The 18,177-nt window shown below is 44.7% G+C and overlaps 1 protein-coding gene across 4 annotated transcripts in view; it reads left to right on the top strand.

Annotated features, from left to right (window-relative positions):
• The window catches only part of LOC144497122 (complement C4-like), a 469,428-nt gene that overhangs the window by 200,759 nt on the left and 250,492 nt on the right, over window positions 1–18,177 (top strand). For all 4 annotated transcript variants that reach the window (XM_078217916.1, XM_078217917.1, XM_078217918.1 and 1 more), the window contains exons 10-12: window positions 1,960–2,075; window positions 5,613–5,756; window positions 15,628–15,825. In XM_078217916.1, the coding sequence (XP_078074042.1) occupies window positions 1,960–2,075; window positions 5,613–5,756; window positions 15,628–15,825 (458 nt within the window). The remainder of the gene's footprint in view (window positions 1–1,959; window positions 2,076–5,612; window positions 5,757–15,627; window positions 15,826–18,177) is intronic.

The raw sequence follows: 18,177 nt of genomic DNA, 5'->3' as shown, positions 1-18,177 counted from the left end.
TTAGAGAATATAAAGACTGACAAATCCCCAGGGCCTGATGGAATTTATCCAAGGCTGCTCAGGGAGACAAGAGATGAAATCGCTGGGCCTCTGACGCAAATCTTTGTCTCGAGACGAGATAGTCAGCATGGTTTTGTGAGAGGGAGGTCATGCCTCACTAACCTGGTGGAGTTTTTTGAAGAAGTGACTAGAATGGTTGACGAGGGAAGGGCTGTGGATGTCATCTATGTGGACTTTAGTAAAGCGTTTGACAAAGTCCCTCATGGTAGGCTGGTGAAAAAGGTTGGATCTCATGGGATAAAGGGGGAGGTGGCTAGATGGGTGGAGAACTGGCTTGGTCACAGAAGACAGAGGGTGGTAGTGGAAGGGTCTTTTTCCGGCTGCAGGCCTGTGACTAGTGATGTTCCGTAGGGCTCTGTATTGGGACCTCTGCTGTTTGTGATTTATATAAATGATCTGGAAGAAGGTGTAATTGGGGTGATCAGTAAGTTTGCGGACGACACAAAATTGGCAGGACTTGCAGATAGTGAGGAGCATTGTCAGAAGCTACAGAAGGATATAGATAGGCTGGAAATTTGGGCAAAGAAATGGCAGATGGAGTTCAATCCTAATAAATGTGAAGTGATGCATTTTGGTAGAAATAATGTAGGGAGGAGCTATACGATAAATGGCAGAACCATAAAGGGTGTAGATACGCAGAGGGATCTGGGTGTGCAAGTCCACAGATCCTTGAAGGTGACGTCACAGGTGGAGAAGGTGGTGAAGAAGGCATATGGCATGCTTGCCTTTATAGGACGGGGCATAGAGTATAAAAGTTGGGGTCTGATGTTGCAGTTGTATAGAACGTTGGTTCGGCCGCATTTGGAATACTGCGCCCAGTTCTGGTCGCCACACTACCAGAAGGACGTGGAGGCTTTGGAGAGTACAGAGGAGGTTTACCAGGATGTTGCCTGGTATGGAGGGGCTTAGTTATGAGGAGAGATTGGATAAACTGGGGCTGTTCTCCCTGGAAAGACGGAGGATGAGGGGAGACTTGATGGAGGTGTATAAAATTATGAAAGGCATAGATAGGGTGAACGGTGGGAAGCTTTTCCCCAGGTTGGTGGTGATGTTCACGAGGGGTCATAGGTTCAAGGTGAAGGCGGGGAGGTTCAACACAGATATCAGAAGGACGTACTTTACACAGAGGGTGGTGGGGGCCTGGAATGCGCTGCCAGGCAAGGTGGTGGAGGCGGACATCCTGGGAATGTTTAAGACTTATCTGGATCGCCATATGAATGGAGTGGGAATGGAGGGATACAAAAGAATGGTCTAGTTTGGACCAGGGAGCGGCACGGGCTTGGAGGGCCGAAGGGCCTGTTCCTGTGCTGTATTGTTCTTTGTTCTTCTTTGTTCTTTGTTCTTTGAAGACCCAATGGGCTGAATGGCCCCCTTCTGCACTGTAGGAATTCAATGATTTTATTATCAATAATTTTATGGCGGTTTTGCTTTTCCCATGCTGATCGGGCACCTCGAGATGGCACAGGTAGCAGGTTTGGAAAATTCTGTTGACTGTAGACCAAGAGCAAGAAAATTGCTGGGCTGAAATGGGGCGGCACGGTAGCACAGTGGTTAGCACTGCTGCTTCACAGCTCCAGGGACCTGGGTTCAATTCCCAGCTTGGGTCACTGTCTGTGTGGAGTTTGCACATTCTCCTCGTGTCTGTGTGGGTTTCCTCTGGGTGCTCCGGTTTCCTCCCACAGTCCAAAGATGTGCGGGTTCGGTTGATTGGCCATGCTAAAATTGCCCCTTTGTGTCCTGGGATGCGTAGATTAGAGGGATTAGCGGGTAAAATATGTAGGGATATGGGGGTAGGGCCTGGGTGGGATTGTGGTCGGTGCAGTCTCGATGGGCCGAATGGCCTTTCTGTACTGTAGGGTTTCTATGCTGATTCTATGAAATGTCTCCAACTGTTCACAGGTGGTGAAATGGAAGAGCTCGAACTCAGCAGCATTAAATTTGTTTCCTCACCATATGTGATTGATTTATCTAAAACAAGCCGCTTCTTCACGCCAATGTCTTCCTTCGCTACAGTGGTAAGTAAAATTTATCAATGGTAAGTGTGGTGAACCATAGTTCGTTACCACTATGAGTGCTGAGCCATGGATGGTCAGCACTATGGGTGTTTGTAGATATGTTACTGTAGTTACTGTTGGTGTTAGGGTTGGGCTGTTCTACCTGTTGATATTGTTCTGTGGTACACTCCAGTTGGCTCCGCCTACCAGGGGAAGTATAAAGGTTACTGCACTGCCTGGTGACCCTTTAGTTTGGGATTGTATTGTATATAGTGTGCTCCATTCTTGTCAGTAATAAAAGCCTTTATTTCCCGGGTACAATCTAGCCTCCGAGTGATTTAATCGCGCATCAGTAAGCAAATTTATCAATGGTTTTCATTATAGAATATGACATTATTTTGTTGAAGTTGGGTCTGAGGGAGATAGCCTCAGATATTGCCCGTTTTCTGCTGCTGCCTCAGCTGATTATCATCTTGCCGTTGCCGAAGGACCCAAAACCAATTTTTATCGAAACAATTAACCTGCATATCAGAAATATCAACGTATTCTCACTGTTGATTTCCATTGCATAAGATTCCCCTATTGTAATCTTATTTCTTATTGGAAATAAGATTCCAATAGGCTGCAGGAAGATATTGTTGCATTGCTCCGGTAGGGAGAAAAGTGGCAAATTGAATTCAACCCACCCAGGAAAATCTGAGTTAGTGCACTTGAGGAGGTCAGATAAGGTAAAGTAAAACCCAATAAATTAGAGGAAACTGAGCGGTGCAGATAAAGTGAGTGCAACTGCATTGTGAACTGCATTGTATCTTTGTGAACCATGGATATCCCACAGATTCATGACAGTAGCAGTGCAGGTTGATCATGTGGTTAGGGTACTAAATGGAATAGATTATTTTATTAGTCGAGCAATAGAGTATTAAAGCATGAAGGTTGGACTGGCCCTATATAAAACTTCAGATAGCCACAACCTGAGTTATTACAAAAGAATGATGCACCAGAGAGGGTACAGAGTAAATTTGCGAGGATGTTGTGAGGAGTGGAAAATTGCTGTGAGGAGGAAATACTAGGCAGCCTGGGGTTGATTTTGTTTTCTTGAAGAAGAGGTTAAGAGGAGATTTGGTTGAGGTGTATATCATAATGGGGAACATTAATACAGCAGATGGAAAGTACATATATCGTTATTGTGAGGTCATTAACTGGGGAGAATCAATTGAAAGCAATTGGTAGAAGGTCTAGATGACAGCTGAGGATTTCTTCCATTTTCACCCAGAGTGTGGTTACTTCCTGGAACTCACTTACTGAAAGATTAGTGGAGGTAGAAATGCTCAACTCATATTGAAGGTGTCTGCATCTGCAGCAAAAGTCCTGGAATCCCAGGGTTTTGACTGAATGGGTTGTTCTTTTGGGTCTAGAGAGACAAGGTGTACATAGTTCCTTTATTCTGCTGTAATAGATCTACGCTATATGTTCAACATTTTCCAAATATTGGACATGGACAGAATACGTTTGCATTTGTAAAGGAACAAATGGCCTTATTCTGTGCTGTAAGGATTTTATGAACATATGATCGTGACATTCCATTGCAGAACTTCAAGAACATTCTCATACATTTGAAAGGCAGTTGTGCTAGTAACTTGTTCATTATGTGAATCAAAGTTTTTTTGTAAACAATAAAACCAGCAAAGTGTATCATGAGCCAGAATAAAAAGAAACTCGTCCCAATAGCTTTGTTCAAATAATCCAGTTAGAGGATTCATGTTCAAATTTGACCCGATAGAGAAAATCTCCATTACAAAAGAGGAAGTGTTAGGTTTTTTAGGGAACATTAAAACTGACAAAGCCCCAGGGCCTGATGGCACCTATCCTCGACTGCTCAGGGAGACGAGAGATGAAATTGTTGGGCCTCAAACGGAAATCTTTGTCGGTTCTTTGGACACGGGTGAGGTCCCTGAGGATTGGAGGATAGCGAATGTGGTCCCGTTGTTTAAGAAGGGTAGCAGGGATAACCCAGGCAATTATAGGCCGGTGAGCTTGACGTCCGTGGTAGGGAAGTTGTTGGAGAGGATTCTTAGAGACAGGATGTATGTGCATTTAGAACGGAACAATCTCATTAGTGACAGACAGCATGGTTTTGTAAGAGGGAGGTCGTGCCTTACAAATTTGGTGGAGTTTTTTGAGGAAGTGACAAACACGGTTGATGAAGGAAGGGCCGTGGATGTTGTCTATATGGATTTCAGTAAGGCATTTGACAAAGTCCCACATGGCAGGTTGGTTAAGAAGGTTAAGGCTCATGGGATACAAGGAGAAGTGGCTAGATGGGTGGAGAACTGGCTTGGCCATAGGAGACAGAGGGTAGTGGTCGAAGGGTCTTTTTCCGGCTGGAGGTCTGTGACCAGTGGTGTTCCGCAGGGCTCTGTACTGGGGCCTCTGCTATTTGTGATAGATATAAATTATTTGGAAGAAGGTGTAACTGGTGTAATCAGCAAGTTTGCGGATGACACGAAGATGGCTGGACTTGCGCAGAGCGAAGAGCATTGTCGGGCAATACAGCAGGATATAGATAGGCTGGAAAATTGGGTGGAGAGGTGGCAGATGGAGTTTAATCCGGATAAATGTGAAGTGATGCATTTTGGAAGAAATAATGTAGGGAGGAGTTATACAATAAATGGCAGAGTCATCAGGAGTATAGAAACACAGAGGGACCTCGGTGTGCAAGTCCACAAATCCTTGAAGGTGGCAACACGTCAGATCAGCCATGATCTTATTGAATGGCGGGGCAGGCTCGAGGGGCTAGATGGCCTACTCCTGCTCCTATTTCTTATGTTCTTATGTTCTTAACACAGGTGGAGAAGGTGGTGAAGAAGGCATATGGTATGCTTGCCTTTATAGGACGGGGTATAGAGTATAAAAGCTGGAGTCTGATGATGCAGCTGTATAGAACGCTGGTTAGGCCACATTTGGAGTACTGCGTCCAGTTCTGGTCGCCGCACTACCAGAAGGACGTGGAGGCGTTAGAGAGAGTGCAGAGAAGGTTTACCAGGATGTTGCCTGGTATGGAGGGTCTTAGCTATGAGGAGAGATTGGGTAGACTGGGGTTGTTCTCCTTGGAAAGACGGAGAATGAGGGGAGATCTAATAGAGGTGTACAAGATTATGAAGGGTATAGATAGGGTGAACAGTGGGAAGCTTTTTCCCAGGTCGGAGGTGACGATCACGAGGGGTCACGGGCTCAAGCTGAGAGGGGCGAAGTATAACTCAGATATCAGAGGGACGTTTTTTACACAGAGGGTGATGGGGGCCTGGAATGCGCTGCCAAGTAGGGTGGTGGAGGCAGGCACGCTGACATCGTTTAAGACTTACCTGGATAGTCACATGAGCAGCCTGGGAATGGACGAATACAAACGATTGGTCTAGTTGGACCAAGGAGCGGCACAGGCTTGGAGGGCCGAAGGGCCTGTTTCCTGTGCTGTACTGTTCTTTGTTCTTTGTTCAAGATGTTCTCGAATTATTTTACCTGGAGGTTCTCATGAATGCTTTTGGATCATTGTATCAACAGGCGACTGTAACATATCCAGATGGAACTCCTGCCGTCAATGTACCGGTGACCATTGAGGGTGGACAGGTTAGAAACACAGATGAACATGGGCTTGTTGTCTTTGAAAGCGAGGCCCCAGCTAATGCTAGCATGCTTAGCATGAAGGTAACGTCATTGGATGTGAACGAGAATAATACCCGTGGCAATATTTGTCGTTTTGTTCATGCTTTGGCTGTGCTATAAACAAATCTAATGGTTGGACATTTACAGGGTGGGATAAATTTCATCAAATTATTATTATTATTAGTCTGTTATTATTTTTTTTGGTAATGATTGGGCTCTATTTATTTGAACAGCATTCCAGTAGTATCTTACTTGAATCGATATATTACTTTAGTTAAAAATCCTGATTGGTTAAATAAATAACTTATTAATTGTTCACTTAAAGCGATTATTTAATGCTATTCACATCAACTAGCCTCAGTGAGAGTTTTTTTTTAAGCATGTCTTCACATACACTGTTTCCCCCTTTGGGAAATAATGGGGGGGAGTGCTGGAAGGATTCCAGAGCTAATTATCAGGCTGCTGAACTATGTTGAATACACCTACCATGGCTCACAATTTCTGGCAATAGACTCAAACCGGGAGCCTCGGGTCCAGAGGTAGGGACGCTACCACTGTGCCATTAGAATGAATTACACAATCTCACCACACTCGAGATAGGAACATTTCTTCTCAATTCAAAGAACAAAGAACAAAGAAAATTACAGCACAGGAACAGGCCCTTCTGGCCTCCAAGCCTGCACCGACCATGCTGCCTGACTTAACTAAAACCCCCTACCTTTCTGCGGACCATATCCCTCTATTCCCATCCTATTCATGTATTTGTCAAGATGCCCCTTAAATGTCACTACCATATCCGCTTCCACTACCTCCGCTGGCAACGAGTTCCGGGCACCCACTACTCTCTGTGTAAAAAATCTGCTTCGTACATCTCCTTTAAACCTTGCCCCTCGCACCTTAAACCTGTGCCCCCTAGTAATTGACTCTTCCATCCTGGGAAAAAGCTTCTGACTATCCACTCTGTCCATGCCTCTCATATTTTGATCCTTATGTAACCTAATAATTCCTTATTGGGTTGCATAATAGGAGTCTCAGTCTAGTCTATCTCAATCCCGAAAATCAATTGCCCAACTGTGGTGATTGTCCCTTTCAGGGCAACACAGCAGAATGAGGGTCACATGGCCTTTGTGACCAATCGGATTCATGCAACTCTTTGTCATGTGGAGTGTGGAGTCACTCACAAAGTGTGAGAGACTCATAGGCAGAAACAATTCAGGAGCTAGCTACAGCCATGAGGTTGCTGTCGAATTCTGATCAATAAATACATTTTGTGTTCACCAATGAAGTCGGTGAAAGCATATCTTTACACCAACTCTCCATCACTAACATCCATGCAATGAGATCATGGATAAAACACGAACATTATTCCTGTCAAATGCAGCTTCCCAGGCTCTCGCTGAGAACATATAGTCATGGAGTCATAGAGGTTTACAGCATGGAAACAGGCCCTTCGGTCCAATTTGTCCATGCCGCCCAGTTTTTACCATTAAGCTAGTCCCAATTGCCCGCATTTGGCCCATATCCATCTATACCAATCTTATCCATGTAACTGTCTAAATGCTTTTTAAAAGACAAAATTGTACCCGCCTCTACTACTACATTGTGGGTAGGACATGCGGGTTAGGCTTGTATGGGTGGGGCCTCTGTTTCTGTGTGTGAAGGGTAGTGGTGGAGCAGGTTTCTCGAAACTCCCTCTCTCTTCATGCTTTCCTTCAGCTACAAATATGGCTCAATGGCTGCTCCATATTGTTGTAAAGGAGATTAACAATAGGTATTTTGGATCTGTGATAACCCCCAGGACTTGCTTGAGAAATGATTGATTGACCTCCCCATAAGACTTATTGAATACAAGCTCCCTGGGTAATTAACTCAACAGGTAGAGCTTGTATACCGAGCCTGAAATAAAGCAGACCCCTGAGTGGGTCCATTGTTGCATTGTCCCGATTGAGACCTGTTTGTGTTCTCCACAGGCTTGTGGTTTTGCTTTGCTTTATTTTGAGCAATAAAGCACTGATCCTTTATATCTGACTCCTGGATTTATTACAGGATCAAAATTAAGATATTAATTCGAAATTAATAATTCCAAGAATCTTAGTTTCCGTTTCTGTTAGTGTCGCTGAGAAGCAATTTTTTTAGACTGTAAATACAAAATATGAAGAGGATAATTTTGATTCATGTACTCACCCTGTAACATTTATTTTTATTTTGTTTTGTTCTCCACTTTAATAAACAAATGTTTAGTTACAAAATATAATTTGTTAAAAATTGATAATTTTTAAAACATTTTTGTTTTAACATTAATTATCAGGATATGTACATTGCTTGCAACATCTGTTATCCATTCCCAATTTCCCATCAGTTGATGAGCTTCCTTCCTGATCCATTGAAGTTCATGTGTTGTTGGTACAGTACAGTGCAGACAGATAGTGTTTCATGAGTTTGACACCAGTCACGACATAATCGCAATTTAGAATGGCGTGCGATATTTATACCTTCCAATTTGTTACCTGTCTTTCAAACTGATTTTTGCACGTTTCAGAGATGCTGTTGCAAAAGCATGGAAAGTTTGCTGTTGAGCATCATGCAGATGGTATGGCCACAGATAGTACGGGAAGTGAACGCTTAAGTCGGTGCCCAGCATTCCAGTCAAGTGGGATGTTTTGTCCCAAATGACATTCAATTTCTTGAGTTGTTGTACCCCACTTGACCTCTCGATTGGGGAGAAACTAATCACTCTGGTCTTCTGCCTTACGGATGTTGTACAGACTTTGAAGAATAATGAAGGGTTACCAAAAATATATTGGTTTTTGTAAATAAAAATGATCACATAAAAATGAAAAAACGCTGTTTTTTTAGTGCAGCAGGCCAGGAGACTCTAGTGCCAGCTGATTCACGGAATCTGTGCTGGGTGTCTGGGCCTGAGTGTGTGTCCCAGTGCCGGATTTCCGGTGCCGTCAGCTCCACATCAGAAATCTATGCAGAGCTGTATTATATATTCAGACACTGATTTTATTCTGATTTAAATATAAATAGTGGGCTTGGGACTGAAGTATCTGAGCCCGGTAGCCTCTCCCCCACCACAAGGAGTATTTTATTCCAGCGGGATTTACTATAGCTCCCCACTGACGAGGCGCTGGCGGCCAGACCCCGCTGGAGTGAAGTAGGGGGCAATCAAGGCCCCCCAAAGGATCGGGCGGTGACTAGGCCCCCTGGCAGTGCCCAAGGAGCAAAGTGCCAATGCTTAGGGGCACCTTGGCACCTGCCCACCGGGCATAGGACAGTGCAAAGAGGTGGGGCCTAATGGGGACGGGGCCTGATAGGGAGAGATCAGTGGGGGTGGGGGGGGAGGTCCGACTGCCACTCTGCATCAGGATTGGTGGAACAAAGAACAATACAGCACAGGAACAGGCCCTTCGGCCGCTCCCCGGTTCAAACTAGACCATTCTTTTGTATCCCTCCATTCCCACTCCGTTCATGTGGCTATCTAGATAAGTCTTAAACGTTCCCAGTGTGTTCGCCTGCACCACCTTGCCTGGCAGCGCATTCCAGGCCCCCACCACCCTCTGTGTAAAATATGTCCTTCTGATATCTGTGTTAAACCTCCCCCCCTTCACCTTGAACCTATGACCCCTCATGAACGTCACTACCGACCTGGGGAAAAGCTTCCCACCGTTCACCCTATCTATGCCTTTCATAATTTTATACACCTCTATTAAGTCTCTCCTCATCCTCCGTCTTTCCAGGGAGAACAACCCCAGTTTACCCAATCTCTCCTCATAACTAAGCCCCTCCATACCAGGCAACATCCTGGTAAACCTCCTCTGTACTCTCTCCAAAGCCTCCACGTCCTTCTGGTAGTGTGGCAACCAGAACTGGATGCAGTATTCCAAATGCGGCCGAACCAACGTTCTATACATCTGCAACATCAGACCCCAACTTTTATACTCTATGCCCCGCCCTATAAAGGCAAGCATGCCATATACCTTCTTCACCACCTTCTCCACCTGTGACATCACCTTCAAGGATCTGTGGACTTGCAAACCCAGGTCCCTCTGCGTATCTACACCCTTTATGGTTCTGCCATTTATCATATAGCTCCTCCCTGCATTATTTCTACCAAAATGCATCACTTCGCATTCATCAGGATTGAACTCCATCTGCCATTTCTTTGCCCAAATTTCCAGCCTATCTATATCCTTCTGTAGCTTCTGACAATGCTCCTCACTATCTGCAAGTCCTGCCAATTTTGTGTCGTCCGCAAACTTACTGATCACCCCAGTTACACCTTCTTCCAGATCGTTTATATAAATCACAAACAGCAGAGGTCCCAATACAGAGCCCTGCAGAACACCACTAGTCACAGGCCTCCAGCTGGAAAAAGACCCTTCCACTACCACCCTCTGTCTTCTGTGACCAAGATGTGGAGATGCCGGCGTTGGACTGGGGTAAGCACAGTAAGAAGTCTCACAACACCACGTTAAAGTCCAACAGGTTTATTTGGTAGCAAATACCATAAGCTTTCGGAGCACAGCTCCTTCGTCAGATGGGGTGGATATCTGTTCTCCAACAGTGCACAGACACAGTGTCTGTGCACTGTTGGAGAACAGATATCCACCCCAGCTGTGTCTGTGCACTGTTGGAGAACAGATATCCACCCCATCTGACGAAGGAGCTGTGCTCCGAAAGCTTATGGTATTTGTTACCAAATAAACCTGTTGGACTTTAACCTGGTGTTGTGAGACTTCTTTCTGTGACCAAGCCAGTTTTCCACCCATCTAGCCACCTCCGCCTTTATCCCTTTTTCACCAGCCTACCATGAGGGACTTTGTCAAATGCTTTACTAAAGTCCATATAGACGACATCCACGGCCCTTCCCTCGTCAACCATTCTAGTCACTTCTTCAAAAAACTCCACCAGGTTAGTGAGGCATGACCTCCCTCTCACAAAACCATGCTGACTATCATTAATGAGTTTATTCCTTTCTAAATGCGCATACATCCTATCCCTAAGAATCTTCTCCAACAACTTCCCCACTACGGACGTCAAGCTCACCGGCCTATAATTACCCGGGTTATCCTTCCTACCCTTCTTAAATAACGGGACCACATTAGCTGTCCTCCAATCCTCTGGGACCTCACCTGCGTCCAGTGACGAGACAAAGATTTGCGTCAGAGGCCCAGCGATTTCATCTCTCGTCTCCCTGAGCAGCCTTGGATAGATTCCATCAGGCCCTGGGAATTTGTCAGTCTTTATATTCTCTAACAAACCTAACACTTCCTCCCTTGTAATGGAGATTTTCTCCAACGGTTCAACACTCCCCTCCGAGACACTCCCAGTCAACACATCCCTCTCCTTTGTGAATACCGACGCAAAGTATTCATTTAGGATCTCCCCTACTTCTTTGGGCTCCAAGCATAATTCCCTGCTTTTGTCCCTGAGAGGTCCGATTTTTTCCCTGACAACCCTTTTGTTCCTAACGTATGAATAAAATGCCTTGGGATTCTCCTTAATCCTGTCTGCCAAGGACATTTCGTGACCTCTTTTTGCTCTTCTAATTCCCCATTCATCCGTTGCCATAGTGTCTGCATGGTCTTGCCAATGTACCATGCCTCAGGACATCCTTCCCTGCAGCGTATCAGATAGACAACATTGGCCGAGTCACACAAGACGTCTTCACCACACAGGACCTTCAACCGACGCCATACACTAGATACATCGATGACATTTTCTTCCTTTGGACTCACCGCGAACAGTCACTGAAACAACTGTATGATGACATCAACAAGTTCCATCCCACCATCAGACTCACCATGGACTACTCTCCGGAATCGGTTGCATTCTTGGACACACGCATCTCCACCAAGGATGGTCACCTCAGCACTCTACTGTACTGCAAGCCCACAGATAATCACACGATGCTCCACTTCTCCAGCTTCCATCCTAAACACGTTAAAGAAGCCATCCCCTATGGACAAGCCCTCCGTATACACAGATTCTGCTCAGGTGAGGAGGATCGCAACAGACACCTACAGACGCTGAAAGATGCCCTCATAAGAACAGGATATTGCACGCGACTCATCGATCGACAGTTCCGACGTGCCACAGCGAAAAACCACACCGACCTCCTCAGAAGACAAACACGGGACCCGGCGGACAGAGTACCCTTCGTCGTCCAGTACTTCCCCGGAGCGGAGAAGCTACAACATCTTCTCCGGAGTCTTCAACATGTCATTGATGAAGATAATCATCTCGCCAAGGCCATCCCCACACCCCCAATTCTTGCCTTCAAACAACCGCGCAACCTCAAACAGACCATTGTCCACAGCAAACTACCCAGCCTTCACGAGAACAGTGACCACGATACCACACAACCCTGCCACAGCAATTTCTGCAAGACGTGCCGGATCATCGACACGGATGCTATCATCTCACATGAGAACACCATCCACCAGGTACACGGTACATACGCTTGCGACTCGGCCAATGTTGTCTACCTGCTATGCTGCAGGAAAGGATGTCCTGAGGCATGGTACATCGGCGAGACCTTGCAGATGCTACGACAATGGATGAATGGACACCACTCGACAATCACCAGGCAGGAATGTTCCTTTCCTGTCGGGGAACACTTCAGCAGTCAAGGGCATTCAGCCTCTGATCTTCGTGTAAGCGTTCTCCAAGGGGCCTTCACGACACACGACAACGCAGAATTGCCGAGCAAAAACTGATAGCCAAGTTCCGCACACATGAGGACGGCCTCAAACGAGATCTTGGGTTCATGTCACAGTATCTATAACCCCCAAGACTTTCCTGGGCTTGCAAAAATCTCACTAACTGTCCTGGCTTGAGACAATTTACACCTCTTTAGAACATAGAACATAGAACATAGAACATTACAGCGCAGAACAGGCCCTTCGGCCCACGATGTTGCACCGACCAGTTAAAAAAAAAAACTGTGACCCTCCAACCTAAACCAATTTCTTTTCGTCCATGAACCTATCTACGGATCTCTTAAACGCCCCCAAACTAGGCGCATTTACTACTGATGCTGGCAGGGCATTCCAATCCCTCACCACCCTCTGGGTAAAGAACCTACCCCTGACATCGGTTCTATAACTACCCCCCCTCAATTTAAAGCCATGCCCCCTCGTGCTGGATTTCTCCATCAGAGGAAAAAGGCTATCACTATCCACCCTATCTAAACCTCTAATCATCTTATATGTTTCAATAAGATCCCCTCTTAGCCGCCGCCTTTCCAGCGAAAACAATCCCAAATCCCTCAGCCTCTCCTCATAGGATCTCCCCTCCATACCAGGCAACATCCTGGTAAACCTCCTCTGCACCCTCTCCAAAGCTTCCACATCCTTCCTGTAATGTGGGGACCAGAACTGCACACAGTACTCCAAGTGCGGCCGCACCAGAGTTGTGTACAGTTGCAACATAACGCTACGACTCCTAAATTCAATCCCCCTACCAATAAACGCCAAGACACCATATGCCTTCTTAACAACCTTATCTACTTGATTCCCAACTTTCAGGGATCTATGCACACATACACCTAGATCCCTCTGCTCCTCCACACTATTCAAAGTCCTCCCGTTAGCCCTATACTCAACACATCTGTTATTCCTACCAAGTTTAACCTGTGCTCAACCCTCTCTCCACTAGCATTGTCTGCACCTGCAAAGACCTGATGACCTGTTAAGACTCGCATTGCAACCATTATCTTGTAAATTGAGTCTGTGCCTATATATGCTCTGTTTGTGAACACAACTCTCCACTCACCTGATGAAGGGGCAGTGCTTCGAAAGCTTGTGCTACCAAATAATCCTGTTGGACTTTAACCTGGTGTATGTGAGACTTTTTACTGTGCCTACCCGAGTCCAACGCTGGCATCTCCACATTATGGAATAAAGGGAGCAGTAGCTGAATTTGGCTAAATAGCAAGAAGCAGAGAGTAACGGTCAATGCATATTTTTTGATCTGCTTTAAGGTTTGGACTGGTGTGCTGAGGGTTTGTTATTGGGGCCCTTGAGTATCTTGATATGTGTTAATGATCTAGATCTTTGTGTGTAGGAAGCATATGACACAAAACTTGGAAGTATTGTAAATTATAAGAACAGTGTTGATCATCAAAAGGATATAAAAAAAGTCAAATAGGCAGGCAGGTGGCAGATGAAGGTCAATGTGGAGAATTGTGAGGTGATGTATTTTTGCAGAGACAGTATAAAATAAGGGATAACATTCTTAAGAGGGGTGCAGGAGCTGAGGAACCTGGGCATATATTTACTTAGATCACAGAAGATAGCAGGAAAAGAGGAGACAGCAGTTAATAGCAAAAAAAGGCATTCTAGGCTTTATTAATAGGGTAAGGAGTCTAACAACACCAGGTTAAAGTCCAACAGGTTTATTTGGTAGCAAACACCATTAGCTTTCGGAGCGCTGCTCCTTCATCAGGTGAGTGGGAGTTCAACAGAACTCAACAGAACTTCAACAGAACAGTTCAACAGAACTCCCGCTCACCTGATGAAGGAGCAGCGCTCCGAAAGCTAGTGGCATTTGCTACCAAATAAACCTGTTGGACTTTAACCTGGTGTTGTTAGACTCCTTACTGTGTTTACCCCAGTCCAACACTGACATTTCCACATCATCTTTATTAATAGGGACATAGAGTGCAAGTGCTGAGATTATGCTGCACTTGCACAAGACATTAGTTAGATCTCAGCTGAAATATTGTGTATAGTTATGGCACCACACTATAGGAAGGAAGTGAACATGTTGGAGAGAGTGCAGAAGTCCAAAGATGTGCGGGTTAGGTTGATTGGCCAGGTTAACAATTGCCCCTTAGAATCCTGAGATGTGTAGGTTAGAGGGATTAGCGGGTAAAATATGTGGGGGTAGGGCCTGGGTGGGATTGTGGTCGGTGCAGACTCGATGGGCCGAATGGCCTCCTTCTGCATGATTTCTATGATTTCTATGAAGAGATTTACAAGAAAAGTTCCAGGATGAGAAACTTCAGTTATGATGATGAATTGGAGAGGTTAGGGTTGTTCTCATTGGAAAAAAGAAGGCTAAGAGGAGATCTGATCGAGGTGTTCCATATTGTGAGGGGGCTGGACGGAGAAGATAGGGAGAAACAGTTTCCTTTCATAAAATGTATCAAGAACCAGAGGGCACACATTTAAAATGATTTGCAAAAGAAACAAATGTGATGTGAGAAAAAACTTTTCACAAAAACGTAGTTCAATTTTGAAATGCACTGCCTGGAAGCTTGTTGGAGCTTCAATCAAGGGTTGGAGAGGGCCTTGTATGATTACTTGAACAGTAAAAAAAACGCAGTTATGAGGAAAAGGCAGGAGAATGGCACAAAGTCATGATGCTCGTTTGGAGAGACAATAGTGACATGATAGGACCGACTGCCTTTTGCGCAGTAAGAGTTCTGTGATTCTGCAATTTAGTACTAAATATTACTGATTGAATGACATAGGGGCCAATTGGCCTACATCTGTTAGTGGTTCCTGTGTTCATATGTTCATAGTATTTCGACACAAAACTAGCTGAGGTCAGCTTGGGAAAATCGAGCTGTGTTTATTTCAGCCATATAGAGGAAGCATGTCTCAGAAGGTAGGATTTCTCTATTCACACCTACCAGTTAATTAACCATTCATGGAAAGGGATTGATAGTACATCTAATCAGGACAAACATGCTTTGTTGGTATTTTGATGTATTATGTTTGCTTTGAGATTCAGTTTACTTTGATACATTATCATTTAAGGGCAGGTTTTACCTTATCCCTCAATTTGTTGTTTCAGTTCATCTATTTACCCCAAAAATGCTCACCTTACTTCGGGAGATATAGTCAACTAAGGCCTTTTTTTTGCGATCTTCCTATGACTGGTTGTGCAATTGTTTTAGGTGATGGCCGGTGATGGGACACTTGGTAAAGAATTCCGCGAAGAAATGGTGACAGCTCAGGTCTATCAATCTCCCAGCAACAGTTATCTTCACATCCGGGCGCCGCACAAAGTCCCGGAGGCGGGTCAAGATATCTATATAGAATTCCAAGCTATCACAGAAGCGGCCGGGAGAAGTATTGATTACTACTACTACATTGTAAGTAAAATTACTCAACGGCATGAATCTTACATGGTAATTAGAAATGGCATTGGGCATTCGATCGGCTGATACAGAATAATCTGACCAAAAGGGTTTATTTTTGTTCATACACATACGTTGTGATGGCAGTGTAATGGGACGTTTAAAACTGAGGAATATATTGTTTATTTTACTCCCGTTATTCGCACAGCATGATGAATAATGAGATAATATTTTTGACCAGGGCAGGGGAGACAATCTCTCTACTTGTCTTTGAATAGGTGATGTGCGATGTTTTAAAGTCATTTGAGAGGAAAGGCAAGGTCTCATTTTATGTCCCATTCAAATATGTCTCATTCACACTTCCAGCAGTGCAGTCCTCCTTCAGTCCTGCGCCAGTGTTGTCAGCCTGGAATATACTCCTGTATCTGGACTGTGGCTTGTGTGGCTATCTTCAAGAGGCATGGGCGAAATTGCCACTCATTGAACCATGTCTGGCAAGCTTTTATTTTGTTGAACTTAGTTTGTGAATTAGCCATCAATAGTTTTGATCATTGAACTGATGGATCCGAAAGCAACTGTTCTCTTCGCGAGAACATGCAATGCTATACCCTGATCTTGTGCTTTATCAGATTTCAGAGATTGGGCAACTCTGGCCCATGCGTGGCTGTTACATTTTTCACCCACAAACACAAAACATGCTGGAAAACCTCAGCAGGCCTGGCAGCATCTCAATTGAGAAAAAGTAATTTGAATGCTTCGAGTCTGCATGACTCTGCATCAGAGTTGAAGATAGGTCGAAATGTGAAGGGAAGGTTGAGCTGGAAGAAAGTAGGACTGCAATTGGTGGGAGCTGGGAGAGATTGCAACAAATATGTGGAGGTCACGAGACAGAGGAGGAGTTAACAACAGACTGAAGTTCTGTTCAATGTGCTAATAGTTGCAAAAAGGAAAACTATCATATAGTGTGAATGAGAATTAATATCACTGTTCAGCAGGAACAAAACTTGTGATGGAGGTCCAGTGAGAGCGGAGGGATGATTTTTGCATCCAGACAACAATGTTTTGGACATCGATAGAAAGGAGTAAAGTTGGAGGAGAGATGTCACAGTCTAAAGTAGTTGAACTCAGTGTCGGGCCCAGGGTGTTGTAAGGTGCCTAATCGGAAGAGTCCGGGCTGTTATTTTGTTTGCCTGTTCTTCCCTTCCTGTCAGCTTCGACTGTCAGAATTATAGGGGTCTGTATGGGACAGCAGATGGGATGGGGTTGAGCTACCAGTGAATGTGCAGCCCCCGCCCCGATACCCCCCAAAGGTTAGATATTTTTGGCGCATACTTTTGTTCCCAATCAGTTAAAATCAAAACCTACAGATGGTCACACGAGTCACTAACTGCCACATTTATGTTTGGAATAAGAGGAGAGTTTTCCTCAGTAACTGTGACAATCGGTATCCCTTGAAAGTAAACAGTAACTCAATCACCACATTATCACGTTGATGCTTGTGCGAGTTTGCTACGTGTGAATTAACTGTTGTATTTTCCTCAAGTGCTATAGTTGAGTCTTGAAGTACTTCATTGATTGTAAAACGTATCGGAGATGCCTGAGTCATGAAAGGTGCTATGACGTTCATTTTTTTCTCATTTCAGAAATGGGCTCAGATTTCGCTTCTCCAATGCTTCGCTAATATTGAGTCTCGATAAATTTTATTGACACCTGACAATGCCAGCCCCGGTTCCACCATTACAAAAAAATGCCAATAAACTTCTCAATAAATAAACCACTCTTACAACCAAAAAGCGAGGGCAAAAACGCGCTACCGCTTCTCATGCCTCCATTGAGCAAGTAGCCAATATGGGAACTCCCAACAACACTTTTTATACCGAAGCCATGCTGTGTCCCTGTCTCAATTCACCTGATTGACAACTGCCTCATCTGACTTCTCAATACCCGCGCTTTCTCGACCATCTGTCGATTGTGACGTTAGAAACATTATTTAAAGACAAAAAAGAATTGAACAAAGTTACATCAGCAAAAACCTTGATTCTTTCTTGATATCAAATGTCTTGATCACTTTAGCAAGGCCTTTGACAAGGTACCACATGGTAGGTTGCTGCATAATGTTAAATCTCACGGGATCCAGGGTGAGGTAATCAAATGGTACAAAATTGGCTTGATGACAAAAGCTAGAGGGTGGTTGTAGAGAGTTGTTTTTCAAATTGGAGGCCTGTGACGAGTGGTGTGCCTCAGGAATTGGTGCTGGGTCCACCGTTATTTGTCATTTATATCAATGATTTGGATGAGAATTTAGGAGGCATGGTTAGTAAGTTTGCAGATTACACCAAGATTGGTGGCATAGTGGACGGTGAAGAA

The sequence above is a fragment of the Mustelus asterias genome, chromosome 8, assembly GCF_964213995.1.
Source record: "Mustelus asterias chromosome 8, sMusAst1.hap1.1, whole genome shotgun sequence".
In the NCBI taxonomy this organism is placed as follows: domain Eukaryota; kingdom Metazoa; phylum Chordata; class Chondrichthyes; order Carcharhiniformes; family Triakidae; genus Mustelus; species Mustelus asterias.
The sequence above is the reverse complement of the archived record's forward strand: the minus strand, read 5'-3'. Positions and strand labels throughout refer to the sequence as shown.